Source organism: Varroa jacobsoni, unplaced genomic scaffold (assembly GCF_002532875.2).
Source record: "Varroa jacobsoni isolate VJ856 unplaced genomic scaffold, vjacob_1.0 scaffold_1227, whole genome shotgun sequence".
Classification (NCBI taxonomy): domain Eukaryota; kingdom Metazoa; phylum Arthropoda; class Arachnida; order Mesostigmata; family Varroidae; genus Varroa; species Varroa jacobsoni.
Window position 1 is genome coordinate 145153 of NW_019214129.1, and position 18088 is coordinate 163240.

The 18088-nt window shown below is 38.2% G+C and overlaps 2 protein-coding genes across 2 annotated transcripts; one reads left to right on the forward strand and one right to left on the reverse strand.

Moving 5' to 3' along the window:
- Positions 1-630: 630 nt before the first annotated feature.
- LOC111267839 (uncharacterized) lies at positions 631-11852 on the reverse strand. The gene is made up of 2 exons (XM_022846391.2): positions 11690-11852; positions 631-3920 (listed from the first exon to the last, which is right to left on the reverse strand). Exon 2 carries the CDS (start codon positions 3792-3794, stop codon positions 1281-1283), a length of 2514 nt encoding a protein of 837 aa, XP_022702126.1. The 5' UTR covers positions 3795-3920; positions 11690-11852; the 3' UTR covers positions 631-1280.
- Positions 11853-12154: 302 nt separating this feature from the next.
- Positions 12155-17621, forward strand: Srp54k (signal recognition particle 54k). Its single transcript, XM_022846392.2, has 7 exons — positions 12155-12328; positions 14114-14201; positions 15093-15216; positions 15544-15803; positions 16008-16605; positions 16734-16887; positions 17151-17621. The coding sequence occupies exons 2-7, from the start codon at positions 14124-14126 to the stop codon at positions 17434-17436; spliced, it is 1500 nt and encodes a 499-aa protein (XP_022702127.1). The 5' UTR covers positions 12155-12328; positions 14114-14123; the 3' UTR covers positions 17437-17621.
- The last annotated feature ends 467 nt before the right edge of the window (positions 17622-18088 follow it).

Sequence of the window (18088 nt, forward strand, 5' to 3'; positions counted from 1 at the left end):
TCGGCCAACCTGGAGGTTCATCTGTTCATAATGAGGCGAAAATAAACACTTTATTGAAAATTAACACCATTATCTGGCGGCAACTACGAATGTATGATTCCCGTATTGAAATAGTTCATTTGCGCTAATTATTTCCATCGGCTCATGACTTATTTAGTTGACATTAATTTGAATCTCTCCTAAAAAAATATTTTCGTTAGACATTACTGACGATGGTTCATAGGACTTCGGCTAGCTGAATATGTATGGTTTTGAAAAGCATGCAAAAATACCTTGAACACTTACCAAACACTGGTAAAGCTAATGATTCAGCCGAATCTTACTGCATTTTCGACTAACAAAACTAGTAAAACAAGTAATTTGCTTTATACTCATCCTTATCAAGAAAAATCGTTTATTCTGGCATTCACTAATAATATGGGCCTTCTGATGGAAAACTCTGCAACAGAATTGTCCAAATAGAGCTTTTTTGCAGTTTGCATATGCTCTACGGGAGCGTTAATATATAATAATATAAAATGGTAATATCTCACTGAATTAACACTGCTTTTCAACGTTTCAGAGTTGCTTCTAATAGGCCTGAGGCGAAAAGGATAGAGATCATCTATTACGAGTAAAAACACCTGAAAATAATTCCACGTCATATAAATACAGGTCGTGTTTATTATCCATCTATTTATATTTGTAATATTATATATTTAGCTCTTTCTGCCATACGGAGTGGAAGGGTGACCGCGTAAATGTTAAGACACACTGTTACATTCCAATAGAACGATAAATTCGCAGTCTACTTACTATACGTTAGTAAAATTTACTATGTATATAGTGTATATATAAGAATCTGAATTTATGGGTGAATGGTTGGTTGGTAAAGTATAGTTTGTGTTTCCGGTGGCACGGCCAGTCATGCAGCCGATGGCTGATGATGATACATTCTGCTATATTATGCAGTCTTATTAATGATAGTCCTTCCTCTAGCTATCGTTACTGCTTTAACAAGCATTCACAAAAATGAACAACATGGAAAAAACAAAAACACTGAAATTGTTGCAGCTTTGCTTGCTGCAGACACAAAGAGGGAGGGGCACAATACTTTTGTCGTGTATATCGGATGAAGAAATCAATAGTAGTGTTTCCATTAATTAATTCTTGTAGCAGTAATTTGATGTGGGGCCTCTAATGGCGGTTCAGAACGCAACACTTAATCATTTAAGTAGTACTAGTAATAGTTAATTGATTGATCGGAGAAACATTAGAAGCGCAGAATTTCAGATTTACGCTTAATATCTTCTACGTTTCGGTACTGGTCCAGGATCACTTAACCTCTTACCGTTGGGCTGTTGCCCTAGATAAGACATATATGCTGGCTTGTTGGGGTTTGGTTGAGCCTTGTTTGCTTGCGATGGCGGCAGTGGAACTTCCTGCCAACTGTTAGGTGGAGGAGGCCTCTGCCCTTGGGGCGGCGTTTGCTGCGGCGGCATTGATTGACCAGGCGCCATCTTGTTATTGCCTTGGTGCTGCTGTTGTTGTGCTTGCTGAGCTTGTTGTGCTTGTTGATCCTGTGATGAAGAGACGCCTTTCGTGATCGAGTTCCATTGTTTCAAGAAGTTCTCCGCTGCTGCCGACGGCTGTTGCTGTTCGGCCGGGGGCACAACAAGAGCGGCTCCTAACACCGCGTCAGCTACGGGATGCCCACTTAAAAGCTGTTGGTTAGAATTACCTGGTCCTGTCTGTTGTTGCATTGGCTGTGATTGTTGCTGCTGCTGCAACTTTTCATCCTCGTCTTCATATGGATATCCAAGGATTTCGGCTTGTCGCTTAGCTATTGTTTTACGCATAACCTTGAGCTCCTCTTCACGTGCTTTGTTATTCTTTTCCGCAACTAATTTGCGATTTTCAAATTCCTCTTGTCGAGATTCAAGCAACTTTAATCGTCGCCGTAGCGTGTCTAAATCATAGTCATATCGCATTATATCCATCTCTTCCATGAGACGATTTTTTTCAAGTTGTAACTCTCGATCTACCTGTTCTTTCTTCAACTTCTCCAACGCAAGCAGTTCCTTCCATTTCATAGCAAATTCGTATTCAAATGTCCCTTTCTCTGCAAAACGGGGCGCTTTGTCACGATCTTTTAGGTAGCCGGTACTCTGCTTGTTAATCATCTTTTCCGAGAAGCCGTCTTCATCGTCACGCACTTCCATCGGCTCGATGATTACAGGCAGAGGCGACGTCGTTAACAAGAGGCACTCCTGTTGCGCCTTGCGCATAACTGCTACGGCGACTGGTTTGCGAGAAAACTCAAGAATGCCTTCACCGAGTGACTTACCTCGTTCGTCTACGAATACTGTGGCTCGTTCGAGCTCGCCAAAAGGCTCAAACGCTTGGTGAAGCAATTCGTTTGTCACAAAGGGGCTAAGGTTTCGCACCTTGAGCACAGCGCCTTGTGACGCAAAACGAATCTGCAGCTGTCGGTTAGCAAATGGCTCTCCTTCGAGGGCGTTTTTGGCTGCCTCAGCACTGGCCCGTGTTTCATAGCGAACAAAACCAAAACCTTTTCCTGGGGGAACAAATAATTCCATAATTGTTCCATAAGGCTCAAACAGCTTGCGAATATTATCTGGAGTGACCTCTGGTGAAAGATTGCCGATAAACAAGCGACACTTTGAACTCGACTCCTTTTTAACTGGCGTCTGCTCTTGGTTGTTTTGATTAAGAATCAGTGGCGTTTCCTTTGGTGCTGACTGTGCCCACTTAAGTTTAAGGATATTTGAATTTATATAATGCTTCCGGGCTGAGTTTGCGTCAGCATGCGTTTCAAATGTCACTAGACCGAACCATTTATTTTTATTAAGGTAAACGTCTTTCAGCTTTCCAAATTTAGAAAACAGTTCACGAAACTCCTTGTCGGTTATACCTTGTTTTACGGTTGCGATAAAGAGCTTCGTGTTATCCGAGTTCGGATCATCATTATTTGACCCGCCCGCGCTTTGTTCCTGTTGGTTCTGTTGTGTCTGCTGCCCTTGTTGTCCTTGTTGATTATTCTGCGTCGGCGTTTTGTTTGGACTCGTTTGACTAGGGCGATTTTGGGCTTGTTGCTGACCCTGAGGAGTCTTCTGATTAGTGTTTGGAGTACCATTCTTATTCTGGGGTGTAAAAGGTTTCTGATTGCCGTTTTGAGGCGGTGGAGGAGGCGGCACTGTGATGCTAGGGGCTTTGCCCTTGTTATTGTCTCTTTGGGGAAGCCCTCCGAGAGGAGTGGAGGTTTGAGCCTTATTAGACTGATCCTGATTTTGTGGCGGGTTTTGTTTTTGCTGTTGGGGGGTTTGCTTCTGAGCTTGCTGTGGTGTCCCTTGCTTGGGAGTCGTTTGTGGCGTGGATTGTTTCGACTGTGGGGTTCCTTGGGGGGTGCGATTTTGCTGTTGTTGCTGATTCGGGAAATTTCCACTGCCACCAGCGCCACGATTACTTTGCTGTTGTTGAGGTTGCTGTTGCGGCTGATTGTTGGAGGTTTGATTGCCTTGCTTACTCTGATTATTCTGTTGCTGCTGCTGTTGCTGCTGTTGCTGCTGCTGCTGCTGCTGCTGCTGCTGCTGCTGTTGTGGCTGCTGCTGCTGCTGCTGCTGCTGCGGCTGCTGCTGCGGCTGCTGCTGGTTTGAGTTTTGCGAGCGAGAATTATTATTACTGCTACTATTTTGTTGACCGCCGCGCCCGCCTCGGAAGCCACCTCCTCCTACGCCACCGGGACGCCAACTGCCCCCACCGCGGCCTCGTCCACCTCCACCACCACGGAACATCTTTGCCTTAGTCGTGGCTGCCTGGGTTACGCTTAATGTCCTACTTCTTCAATCCTAATCCTTTGCTCGTGTCTTCTTCAAAACTTTTTTCTTCCTCTTCTTCCTGTGTCTGAGCGTCGGGACGACCTAGAAAGATACAACAAAGCAACAATAACGGTAATGGAGACCCCCTACGGGGGCTTGCTCTCTTGACGTCGTTTGCTTCCCCAATCTAAAAAAAAGGGACAACATGTACGACGAGCGGAGAATCTCCTGAGCAACAAACGACAATCCACATCACGGAAGTGCCGCTAAGCTCCAACCCGAGCAGTGTGAGAATGAACACTGGCAACGAAATGCACCCATTTAAATTTACAAAAACATTGCAATCACTGCGTACAACCACAGTACCAATTAGAGAAAATTCGGAAAAACCAGCGAGGTAACGAAAACCTTGAAAGGTCTTTGCGAAAAGTTACAGTGAATGCCAAAATTAACAAGTCTTTAAAACTTGTTCAATAACTGCGAATTCATGAATGAAATTAAATTCGCCCAAACTGGAATGCAAAAAATGCAAATAAATATTAAAAAGGTAAGTGCACCTTTATTATCATGATACTTTTCACCCGCATCCATTTGAAGCGGTCGGAAAGTTATTATCATTCCTGAGTTCTACCGCCGGGTAGAAACTGCTATATTGCAAAACACGCCAAGTAAAATGTACATCATAGTATAACTCGCAAAGTACAGTTAGCAGTTGTATTTAGAGGCTCCTTCTTTAAACGCGGCATTCGGTTATTAATATAAATTAATCATTCGCAAACGCTTTAATGTTATATGAAACATTTAAGCGCATTCACATTGAACAATTCCTGGGTGGTGCCGAGAAATCGGATTCGGCTCCCCGTGGGTCAGGTGTAAGATAATTTTGTCAATTCTTCTAAACGACAAAAAATAACAGGCGGTAGTCCTGCGTAGAAATAGCACTAATTAGATAGAACCCTTTGAATGCAATAATCTGTGCGTCTCAACCAAAAATTTTTTTTAGCGCTATGGCTCAATGTGACAACTATATGAGCTTCTACCACTCACTCATAAAACGTGGGCTCCTAGGCATATACAAACAAGAAACACCATCAATTTTCCGTTCGTTGTTGAACAGCCGTTTGTTTTCACTGAGGCAACAAATCATTAAGAGTAACTAAACATAGTTACTCGAAAGTCCAACTCACAGAAAATAAGAAATTTGATAATTACAAGGAAACCGATAGTATACAATACATTTTTTCGTTTTCAGAGGGAAAAAGGTTTTCCGCATACGCAGTTAGTACCTTTAAGTAAAGCAAGTTTAGAAGTGAATACTTTCCTATAAATCACTTTTCCTTTGTGCTTTCAGTTTGTTTAAATATTTGTTAGAACTAGAGAATAGAATATGCGAAAAAAAATTGTGATTAAGTGAGCAATTTAAAACTGTCATCATTTTCAAGCAAATATTCGTCCGAAAAGGCAGCGACACATTATTTGGAAAATAGTTTTGAGTTTGCATTGACTAGAACCATTCCTCAAAATACAAGTTTAACCATCTAGATTTTATCAGCAGCCTATCACCAGGATGATACTGAACGCGAACGATCAACTTGATGAACAGGCGATGGGCTAAGCCCTCGATAACATAGGTTTTATTTGTTGTTGTAAGTTCTTGCCACCCTGGAGCTCTGCAAATTACAGCTGCTGTGGCGGCCCCAACTTTCTTCTTCTGAATTGCATGCCATACTACAGGAACATATAGATTACCACGAGGAGCCATACCCGCTGCAGTTTCTATTTCCATTACCATAGCTAGGCACGGCAACGAAGTAACTTCACAAAATTGCTCAAACCATATAGGCAGCTACAGCTACCCCAAAAAGGTACTATTGCCCCTCGATTATCTCAGTGGCGCACTAGAAAGAACCTAGATGTACTCAGCCGCACACTGTGTGACTAACGATTAAACTAAACAATCATTCGTTAAGCTGACAGGCCATTTTCAAGTTGGTAAGAAAATAGAAAGACATATATTAATTTATTCGTATAAATTTTACTGCAGGGTGTAACATCTCCAGCCGCAATTCGATGACAATTTCCGCTAAATATCAACGCAGCTTTTGAAACGGATTACTTGCGCAGTTTTATCAACTTCAAGAATGAAACTAATCGCTGAAACGACATCGCTAGGCTTTTCTATTATTAAATTGTATTGAAATATGTCTAAACATTTATTATTAAAAATTTGATACTGTACGTACTAGTATATACATGATACCCTAATTAAGATCTTTAACACAACGCCATGAATTTATCAGTTCCATAAATTTAACATGTACTCATTGGATGCCTTCATAATTCGAGTGGAAATTCACCACTCGTCCATATACCATTTACCCTTTAACTGATCTAAATAAAAACATGAATGTTCAAAATATTTAGGTCTTAGATCTTTACATATTTAAAAGATCGCAATCGTCGACTATGGTGACTTATCTCATGCGTAGCATACATAATACTTATAATTTCTAACAGTCCAGATAGAGCCAAAAATCAAATCAAAGATTAATTATTTGGACCAGAAGTCCCAAGAACACAGAAAAATATATTCTTAACACGAAATTACCTTCTTATCCATTCATTCCATTTCGTAATGGACTTCTTTTGTATTCTTTGTAGACCAAATATACGTTCTATGTGCCTAAACAAACACGCAGGTGTTACTGGAAAAACCATAGTGGATATCAAATTTATGGAGTTCATAGAAATCATAACATTGTGATATTGTTTAAAAAATACTAGCACATCAGCAAAAATAAAGGCTCTCGCATAAATTCACGTTTTGTCCATAAATTAGTTGAACATTGAACCTACTTTTATTAATTTAAGACAGCCACCTGAATTTATTTAAGATAGTCGTTTGAGCGTGTGATTTGGGTTTTAAAGAATACTACTCTGAAGTAACTATTTCTGCAAGAACAGGAAATACAAGTAAAAAAGAGTTGACGTTGAGAATGATAGGCATCTGAAAATAAGTTGGTTATAGCTGGTGTTATTTTTTCCACTTTCATTACGTACTCAGGTAGTGATTTTTTCTACGTTGAAGACCTACGGAAAACGAATAACCTTTGGGACTCAAATTTAGTGGACAAATTGAATTTCTCATGGACGCTGTTTTGTAAATGAAACGTTTTACATTCTATGTACTAGAGGTAATAATGCATAATCTCAGTGGATTTCGTCCTTCACTACTGTATTACAGTAAACAGAAGCTACAATATCATATAGAAATTACGGATACATACGTGCCTTCTCCCACTGCGGTAAACTAATTTCGATTGAAGTATGTTGCTAACATTTTTGTTTAATTTAAATTGGGAAACTATTGTTTTACCGATAAAAATTATCTTTTTGTAATTCATATAGTAAAATGATAGCGCTAAGATCGCTCGGAATCCAAAAAATGGCGAACAACATCTTGCTGACTCGGAAGTTACCGGTGATCTTAATTGCGACGTCAGATGACTTTCAAAAAACTTTAGAGGATATGATTTCTATACTGCAGCTCAAAAGTCTAAATTCAGAAAAGAAAATAGCTGTCGTTTATTAGAACTCTTAATTAGACGGTACATTCGCATGAGAAACTAGGTAGCGTATATATAAATTAACCGGAAAGATAGAAAAACTACACGCAAAATAGAAAATAATTTTCAATATAGAATGCAGAAAGGCTCATAAATGGCAATATATAGGCCACCTAAAGTTCCAACTGTCGCAAAATGTCACCGTTACTTTGCAGTTTGTACGGTAGTTTATCGGCACAGCGAACAAATTAGGAAAAAATCATCACCACCGCTGATGCTACACGAAAATGCCCCTGCCCAAAAATCGCCTGATATAAGTGAGCTTTGCACACTTATATTTAATCACAAACTTGTTTGATTATGAGCCACAGTACCTGCAAATAAATGGCAAGTTAATGACACTCGAATGGCATTAGAGGAAGAAACCAATCGAGAACTCTACTACAAGTGGAATAATTTTGACCTCAGCATTTTGCTATCGCACTACTTGACATTAATGAGTATAAGGCAATTAAACAGAAATGCACGATTATATTAATGCAAACTTATCGACGACGCACGAAGCGCAAACCATTGAACGATTCCAATCATATTTTTTGTTATTATTAGTATCCCGTGCACTGCGTGAACATGAAAAATACGCAAACATAGTATAACAAACGTTTATATAACGAACTATCATTACGTGTTATCATTATTACAATTACTACTATGTATTTTTTGTATCAAGTATCGCTTACATTTACTTCGTACCGAAAAATGAGCACGATTTCCTTGCAGATTAGGGAAACAATAAGGTCACAAACAAGCTGTGTAATATTTGTCAAGTTCTTCAAGGTGGTTCTGGACCAATAAGCGATCAAAAGATGAATGCATAAAAAAGTTCGAGAAATGTACAGGTATTAAGCAACATGCAGTTTAAAATGGCAGTAGAATACCACCATCATAATTTTATGGTTTAAGCTAATCCTTCCGAATAAGTTTTGTTTCAAATAACCGCGTTTTACAGTTTATCCTGACGTTCAGGAGAATCCTGTTATATCTTTTTGCCAACAGTATTCAATGGAAATCGACTCTAAATGAAGCCTCAGCCAACGTTAGCAACATGCTACTCGAGCAGCCTTCTCCAAAGCACATTTAATTTCAAACGTCACATTCTGGTTCATGGAAAATGTGAATTTTCGAAAGACTACATTTACAGGAGAAGAGATCAACTTTAAACAGAAAAGCACCTAACATAGGCTAAATATTTATCTTTTGCCCATGTCACTTCTCAGTTACGCTTTTTCAAAGTCATCATCCTTCAGCTAAATACAGAATCACGAACTTAGACTTTGCTATAAAATTTCGTTCTATGACAGGACAACGGAACGTCATGACCAGAATGTAATGTTTACCTGTATTTGACACATTTCTCGAGACGCACAACAATTTGTACCTACATTATCGTTTTAAATTAAGAAAATAGAAACGATTGGAACTACTTAATCAAGGTGGAAGGCATATAGACGAAATGAAACCTAGATATCAAAGAAAGTAGTATGCGGCAATCTCGACTAGTGCTAAAAATAAACTCACAAGAAGCGAGCTGAACTCTAGATTACAACAATCAAATTCTCCATAAGCTGGTTTCAACAAGACGTTGCTTTAGCCTCCAATCCAGGGTAGCCAACGTCTGCATGTTGCTACATGTACAGCTCAGGAAACGACGACGTTTTAGATAACTTCAATCGTATTTTCCTCAGATGTGTTCAATTATATAAGCAGCTGAGTAAGAATTAAAAATCGGTTGGGTCGGTAAGTATATTTTCTGTGTACAATTTGTATACGTAAAACATACGCAGACACCTGAATGATTAAATTTCATTCGCATGAAATGAAGGCGATTCCGGCCGCGCACTACAATACCATTTTAATTACTAAACGTATCCCAATTCAGATAATATATCATCGACACAGGACCTTTCGAACCTCAATTCTTTCGTTGTATTTTAATTGAGTTCATTTCTTTCTCAATATGTGTAATATAACGTGATAAAGTTAAATACAATACATAATACACAATTGAGCCAACCAGAACTCTGGCGGTAGACTCAATAAAAAGATCATTCTTTTGCCCATTTTTCGGCGCGCCTTTAAATTGGTTGGAATGCAATGGGAACGAATCAATATATATGTGTATATATATATATACTTATCAATAAAATGCTGAACTAGGTGTGACCAAAAAAGTAAGCTAGGATTCCCATCCATAGTGAGGCTTTTTACGTCAAGTGACCCAAAGGAAGACTTCCCCATTAATAGAACCTGCTTCTGACTCAATTTCCGAGTGGAAAAACCAAGAACCAGACACCGTCTTATTAGGGAACAACAAACATTAGAAATTCTTTAAACACATGTAGGTTGTATCATTTTGTCACCCCGCCAGTTAATTCATAATCATAAATTACATAAAATACCTTACTTATCGTATTATAAAGATCTTTATTGAGGCTGTAGAAATATTGCAATGCCTTTTTGAAGATCTTGCTGTCATCAATGAAAAAAAAAGAACACAACATGCCCTAAAGTTTAAAAATTATTAACTTAGGAAGTTACCATATTTTTTTATGTTCTGAGCAATAAATGCTTCCAATAGCTAACCGATTTTGCATATTCTTTGTCTATCTTCAAATCAATCCAAAACTAAAAAAAAAACAGTTCAATTCACGTAGAAAACTGCAAGAAAAGTGATACTGTTAGTTATGATATATTATATTATATTCTCAAATCAATGTTACTATTAGGATATTATTGATCTTGGCTCAAAGTCAGGGACATTTCAGTTTGTAGCTGCGCCGGAAAAATGATTAGATCGCGTATCTATACGTATATACGCCTTCAATCACATATGTGATAAAACCTCTAATTCTTTTTTTATAGTTAGTTAACAGTCAAAAATCGAAAAAAGTCAAGAACTACCAGCGTCATAGGGCATCTACTATTACATAATAAGAAATTATTTGAAAGGCTTGATTTGTTAATATAGACTATTTTTAAAACAGGACAAACACATCATAAGAGAATTGTTCTTCTAAGCAAGTGTTCAAAACCGCCTGTATCCTCCATATATATATATATATATATATATATATATATATATATATATATATATCCAGACGAAAAAAGCTCGCCCTTTGATTTGTTTTTTGAATAAATAATGTTTTATCATTGTTGTCCTAGCTTCATCTATCTGGTTACTGTTAAGGCTAATGAACTATGATTGATTATATAAAGATACAGCTGTTTGAGAGAGCTTTAGAAAAGGTGTAGGCATACAACTTAATATACATTTCGTATTAAACAAGTCCACGTATTTTTGCTCCCGCACATTATCACCCGAACTTTGTTTAATGGACTTAAAGCTCATGCATATGATATAACAGTAATGCATAAAAACGAAGAATAGATAACCCCCAGGAATGTTTTCAACTAACCTTAAATCAGCGACTTTTAGGCTATAGCAACATCGTTCACATTTATGGAGTGAAACAACTCCTGTATACGTCCTGTCCTGCTTGGAGGATAACTGCCCATATGGCAACGAGAGTGCGGCGTAAATATTTTATTTTACAAAGAGCACAACCGTTTTTTGCCTTAACAGTAATTACTGTCGCCGTTCGTATCACTTGGATTCATCAATACTTTCACTGTTCACCGCTAATTTTGAACCGCTCATGGTTCTGAACGGAAAGGCTGATTGATAAACGTTAATATAGCACTCGTTCAATGATGGCCATTTTGTCCGACACACTCTTCAATTAATTTAATCTTAATAATAGAGATGGTGTCAACTCCGATGGAAGTAACAATACCTTCAATACTGGCAATAAGAACTCCTTAAATGAAGTCCACGAATGACAGAATTCGCTTAGCGGCTCAATGAAAAATACTATACCATAAATGAATGAAAGCTACTTAGTGATTGAAAATATTCCCCTGCCCCCCTAAGCATTTTAAACCCTTAGGCCTGACATTGTATTACTCAACAAGTCCACATTGACTACGCGTCTCTCCATTCAAAGTTCAAGCTAATCGTATCTCTTTGCGTTTATGCTAGTAGTAGAGAACGAATCATAGTTTAAACCTTGAGCTTAATACAATTCAATCTTCTTTAATTTCATAGAACACTGGGATGCCGGGTCATCTTGCTGGCAGTCTAGCGTTCGTGCATTTTCCGGTGTTCACTCAAAATGGTTACTGTCACATTTTCTCGAGTGAGAACTCTTGCCAAATAGGCCATTTGAGGAAGTTTCAGCTACTCACCGAATAGAGATCCGTTACACAAGTATCCTTCGATTTAGTCTTGAGTCGTTGAGAGATCCTGGTTTCATCAAAATTTACGAAAACCTGTCGAAAATACAGCTCCTCCTTGCACTGCGGGCTCCAGCCAGCGTTAGCAGTCTACTGGAATGATGACGCGCCAAGCAGACCGAGTTGGGCCAGAAGAGCGGTTGTCGAAGAAGTCCGTAAAACAGTTACCATAAAACCGTACCACAAAACAGTTATCGGTAATGACTCAAATATTATTTTTGCATTTGCTGTGAAAATGGGATGATCTTAATAGAAGCTCGTGTCGTTTACACGCTCAGTCGAATTGTGTATGAATATTTCGATCTATAATGGCCATCACAGCTTCTTTTGTTATGTACTTCGAATCGCCCTTGCCGTGTATCGTTGTTGTTACTGTTCTTGTCTGGTTCTCTTCGAACATTAATCCATCTATGGAATGTTCCAAATCATCATGTTGTCGAGAAGTCAAGAAAGCAGGCTCAAATAGCAGAAGAACTGTCTGCAAGAATATTGTACGGGCATAACTGCTTTGAAAGATTAGGCATAGTTTTTTTTATTATTGTTACCAAAGGCAACGTGTATACATTTTGTGCGAAAAACTCGCAAATAAACGTGAGTATTCTATATAGACGCTAGCACTAGTCAACTTGCGTACACGAATTAATCTGTGTCATTAGATATTTATAAAAAGACTGCAGTTTCAAGTATACTTTTTTATCTTCCATATATCACATTGTTAAGTACGAAATAAAGATTTAAAACAGCTGTCGTAGTTGTAACCACTTACTGGAGATTTATAAACTAGCGATACGATAGCAGAAGGTTAAAAACCAATCAAGTAGATTCATAGGTTTCAGGTAATCAAGCATTACTGAATATATATGTAAATAGATACATCCGAAGAATTTGAAGTAACGACTTTTAAGAAAACCTAATTATTGACGAAATTTAATTAATGATTAACACAGAAAGAAATAAGGTTAACAAATTGAAAGTCGCATCTTCGTTGAACATATAAGCAGTGGAAATTTAGATTTATACCATGACAGAGGGGACATAAACCAAATGTGGACCATGGGTGTCAGCAATTAACCTAGAGTGAATAAAATCTTATTAAAATTGAAGAACTGAGATCAAGCTATATTGCTAGTCAAAATGAAGGTGCTGTGGCTCATAAAACATAGTGAACATTTGACTTTCCCGGAATAATTTTGAGTAGCATAAGCATCTTCATGATAACATTGGAGCCATTAGTTGCCACTGATCTACCAGATAATAGCGAATTTCACATTTTTCAAAGCCAGATGTTTTTCGAAGGCAGTCTCAAGTTGCCGATGACCGATACAAATACGTGGCACTTAAGCAACAATTGTTATTATATTTATAATAATAAATGCAATAACCATTTTCCTTTTCAGTTTGATAGCAGAAATATGAAATTATAAGAGCATATGGAAGGATATTATAACTAATTACAGAACAAGCTTTCGACATCATATTACTATTAAACGTAATATTATTCGATGTGATAATGGTTTCGAGCAACTTACCTTACTATAGTAGTTAATACTACTAGAGTACTTACTAGAGTAGTTAATAAAAAATATACAAGAAATGAGTTATGCTTCATTGAAGTTGCATGTATTAACAGAATAACGTATGCATTTTTGGTTATAGCAAATGAACCACGCTATAATTCCTTTGACACACACGACCATTACCGTGATGTAACCATGAACTAGAAAAGCTTTTTTAACGAATCATTGATTTAGATTTCATTTGGTTTTTTTGGTTGGGGGGAAGCTTATGTACTAGTCAACCCGATTTCAGAAAAGGTGTTTAGTCCACAGCTGACTTTCAGGCTCTGCGCCCTATACATAGAATTACTCCGATTTAAACTGTAAAGTGTTACTGCGAACTTTGTCCAAGAAAGAAGCCACGGCACAAGTGAGCGCACTTCAGTGTTTTTCCGAAACCAGCGAAAAGCGGACTTACATTGCGGATTGTCAGCCTTCGATGTGAAGTATTTTATGTAGTATGATTTTACCAGTTGTTGGCTCTCATATTTGTTGCATAAGTGAGATACAGACATGCAAGACGTGTTTGTTGCAGTAATAATTACGGTTTATTAGGCGGGCGTTATGTGTGTGAGAATCGGTACTCTTCACGCACGGTTACGGTTACTGTCAATATTGTACCAAATGAAATGGCGCATTAAAGATTTTTTTATTAGAAAGCTTTTATTGGTCCTCAGGGCTAACTGGACTCATGTGTACGCCAGCATTAGTTTGATAACTGTACAGAGCGCGCTACCAGCTAAGCCATTTCGATCAGCAACTCGAATTTATCAAACGTAAAGTGTAACTAATTTTATATTTTATGTAACTCTAATTGCAGATTTGCCAGAATGGTCTTAGCAGATTTAGGACGGCGCATTACCAGCGCCCTCCGGAACCTCTCGACGGCCACTGTCATCAACCAAGAGGTAGACATCAATTTCTTAATCTGCATATACACGGTTGGAATATCTGTTATTATTCGAAAGAGAAGAAAGAAATATTATTAAAATATTACAACTACTTTACAGCATAAGAGAGCAGAGCTAGGCACATTTAGGGTTTTTCCTGAAAAGGGCGTAAACCCGCTTTGCTAGATGTTACAACGACAAATCCAGCATAAAAGTGCAATTCAGGTCCAGTAGTAGTTCGACTGCGAAAAACCAATTGTTTTTATAATTTATTCGCTATAGTCCAAAAAAGTTGGTTTCATTAAAAGAGACTTTAGCTCATTTGCTCGAAAATCTTGAACGAGTCCGTTCAGATGTCAGTCCAGTGTATATAACTGGTAGATTATTGAAATACTGATAGTGCGCAGCAAGTTTGTTCCTGTATCTGTCCGATGGTAATGGATGGTTGGCATTATTAATTTTCTACTACATCCATGGTTTATTATTGCTGATGAAGAGGTTTTGTTAAAATGAGAACTGATTTATAAAGAAAGTATTGCGATTTTTTTGTGTAGTTCTATAGTGAAACGTGTATTTTGAATGCTGGACTAGCATGATCTTATCGTTAAAACCTTTACTTAAATTCAAGTTAATATTATTTATTAATGGTAGTAAACCTCGGGCAAATCCGCTAATCCTGCTTGCTTAGTGTTACGACTCTGATTTACTTAATTGTGGATTATATTCAAGAGATTCCATATAGCTTATTAAAAAGAATAAAAATGCACCGTTTGCGTGAAACCAAGACTAAGACAAAATACGCTTATTGTAATTCAGCAAGTCCTATTTTAGCCTACTATACAGCAAATCGGTAAGATAAATAAAGCGAAACGTTATACACTCGACTATTGTTTTTTATTACATTCACAGGTTCTTGATTCTATGCTTAAGGAGATCTGCGCTGCTCTACTCGAATCGGATATCAATGTTCGCCTGGTTAAACAGCTGCGTGAGAATGTTAAAGCAGCTATCGACATTGACGAGATGGCCGTTGGTAAGAAAACTCTGTGAACAAAGATCAAGAAGCCAATGTTAGTTTGATTTCCTTTAATTCAGTTCATATATTAAGTTACCAAATTTATACGTTTTTTTAGTCAGCCAAGCGCGTATCCATTCCAGTAGTTGACGCTGCACGCGTCATATATATATATGAAAACTGAATCTATCGTTTCATAACTAAATGAAATTTTAGAAAGCCATCTTCTTTGACCACCACCGCTAGAAGGTTGTTTTGTTATAGCCTACTAGTAGTAAAGCGATCATGCATAATTTTTTTAGAAAATTACTCTTACTGGACTATTATTAAACTGTTACATCTCAGGTTTGAATAGGCGTAAGGTGGTACAGTCTGCAGTATTTAAAGAGTTGGTGAAACTTGTCGACCCCGGTGTAAGAGCGTGGCAGCCCTCGAAAGGTCGCAGTAATGTGATAATGTTTGTCGGATTGCAAGGATCGGGAAAAACAACAACGTGTACTAAGCTTGCCTATTATTATATGAAGAAGGGTTGGAAAACTGCACTTGTCTGCGCTGATACATTCCGTGCTGGAGCCTTTGATCAACTCAAGCAGAATGCTACCAAGGTGTGCCAATTTTTTGAGGACCTATCTCATTATCTATTTACACTAGTAAAGTACTGATCCGAATTGGATGTCAATTACAAACCGCACTGATTTCTTGCATTCTTAAAATATTTTGTGTCAAGTTGGAATTAAATGGACTTCGATGGCTATTAAAAATGGCTTATGTATTTTTTGTCTTGACGCTAAGGTTCTCTTTTATTTCAGGCTCGAATTCCCTTCTACGGTAGCTATACTGAGGTGGATCCTGTCGTGATCGCAGCAGATGGTGTATCGAAATTTAAAGCTGAACATTTTGAGATAATCATCGTCGATACGTCGGGACGTCATAAACAAGAGGATTCTTTATTTGAAGAAATGCTTGAGGTATCAAATGCTGTTAGTCCAGACAATGTAATCTTCGTTATGGATGCGTCAATTGGTCAGGCTTGCGAGTTGCAGGCGCGTGCCTTTAAAGAAAAAGTCGATGTTGCTTCGGTGATTATTACCAAATTGGACGGTCATGCTAAGGGTGGTGGTGCTTTGAGCGCGGTTGCCGCTACGAGATCGCCAGTAATCTTCATCGGTACTGGAGAGCATATCGACGATTTTGAACCATTTCGTGTGAAACCGTTCATTCAGAAACTTCTTGGTTTGGGTGACATTGAGGGCCTCATTGACAAGGTCAATGAACTAAAGCTCGACGAGAACCACGAGCTTATCGAAAAGCTCAAGCATGGAGAATTCACCCTGCGCGACATGTATGAACAGTTCCAGAACATCATGAAGATGGGACCTTTTAACCAGATCATGGGCATGATTCCTGGTATGTATAATAGGTGGTTCTTGATTAGGTTTCTTATGATTAGACACATGATTAGAATAATTCATTTTTTTCCTGTTGAAATTTCGCGCTTTTCTTAGTTCACCAGTCATCGATAATTTAATTTACAGGGTTTAGCGCCGATTTCATGTCTAAGGGAAATGAACAGGAATCGATGGCTCGGCTCAAGAGGCTCATGACAATGATGGACTCAATGACGGATGAAGAACTTGATGATCGAGAAGGCGCAAAACTCTTCGCCAGGCAGCAAACGCGGATTACAAGGTTTATTGAATACATATCTTCTACTTAACGCGGTGAATGCAAAACGCCGTTTAAAACTCATTTTATACCTTATTATTGTTACATTGTTTATTGTGATTATCATTATACACCACTTATGTAGGTGTTCAAGTTGGCCCGCTGATATGACAGCTGGGACAATGAAACAATGACAATGGGACAATGACATTTCGAAATGTTTCCGCCATAGAAACTGGTCTTATTTTTTAATTCTGATAACTTTTTTTTGTATTTGATTTCTTCAGAGTGGCCCGAGGGTCTGGTTGTTCCACGTTTGAAGTGCACGAATTATTGAACCAGTACACAAAGTTCGCAGCAATGGTCAAGAAGATGGGCGGCATGAAAGGACTTTTCAAGGGCAATGATCTTGCACGTAACGTGAATCCGGCTCAAATGAATAAATTGAGCGCCGAAATGGCTAAGATGATCGATCCTCGTGTTCTTCAACAAATGGGTGGTTTTTCAGGCATTCAAAACATGATGCGTCAAATGAATGCGAGCGGCAAACGTGGAGGTGGCTTTCCCATGTAAAGTTTAGAATAGCTTTCCAACTGTGCTATAGTGGCATCAAAGCCGCGCAAAAGGAGTGGTCGACTGATCGGCTGTCTGCGCATTCGTAGGTATTAGCCTCGGAAGCCTTTGCAACGCGGAATGTCTATATACGACAGTAGAATGCGTGGATGACTATGTAAATAAACTTTCCGTGGTAATATTTACTAGCGGTCTTATGGTTGACATGATAAGTAAATAAACGTGTGGTATGTTTGTTTTAGGTTACAGAGATTATTTGTACTAGAGCAACATCGTTTTGTGTTTGTTTTTTCTTAACGAAGTTATAGTTTTATTCTTTGCGCGTGTAGTTTACACATGTAGTACACAAGGACTCAAGTTTTAAACGGGCTTTCGACCGTAAACCAGCGCGCATTTAAGACTTAGTTGTGTTGAGATAATATTCCACTCGTATCGGTAAAACTTTCCCGTTTTTAAAGGTTACTATTTTGGCACGGTGAGGATCAATTTCGACCATAAATATCATAGAGGAGATTAGAATGATATATGCGGTGCTAAAAATGTGTATTTGTTAGTCCCAAATTTATTTCACTTAATCCGATCTAAAAGAGAGGAATTAACTAATGTAACTAATGTAAGGTACCATTTTTGCTGATTTTGATTATATTTTCGC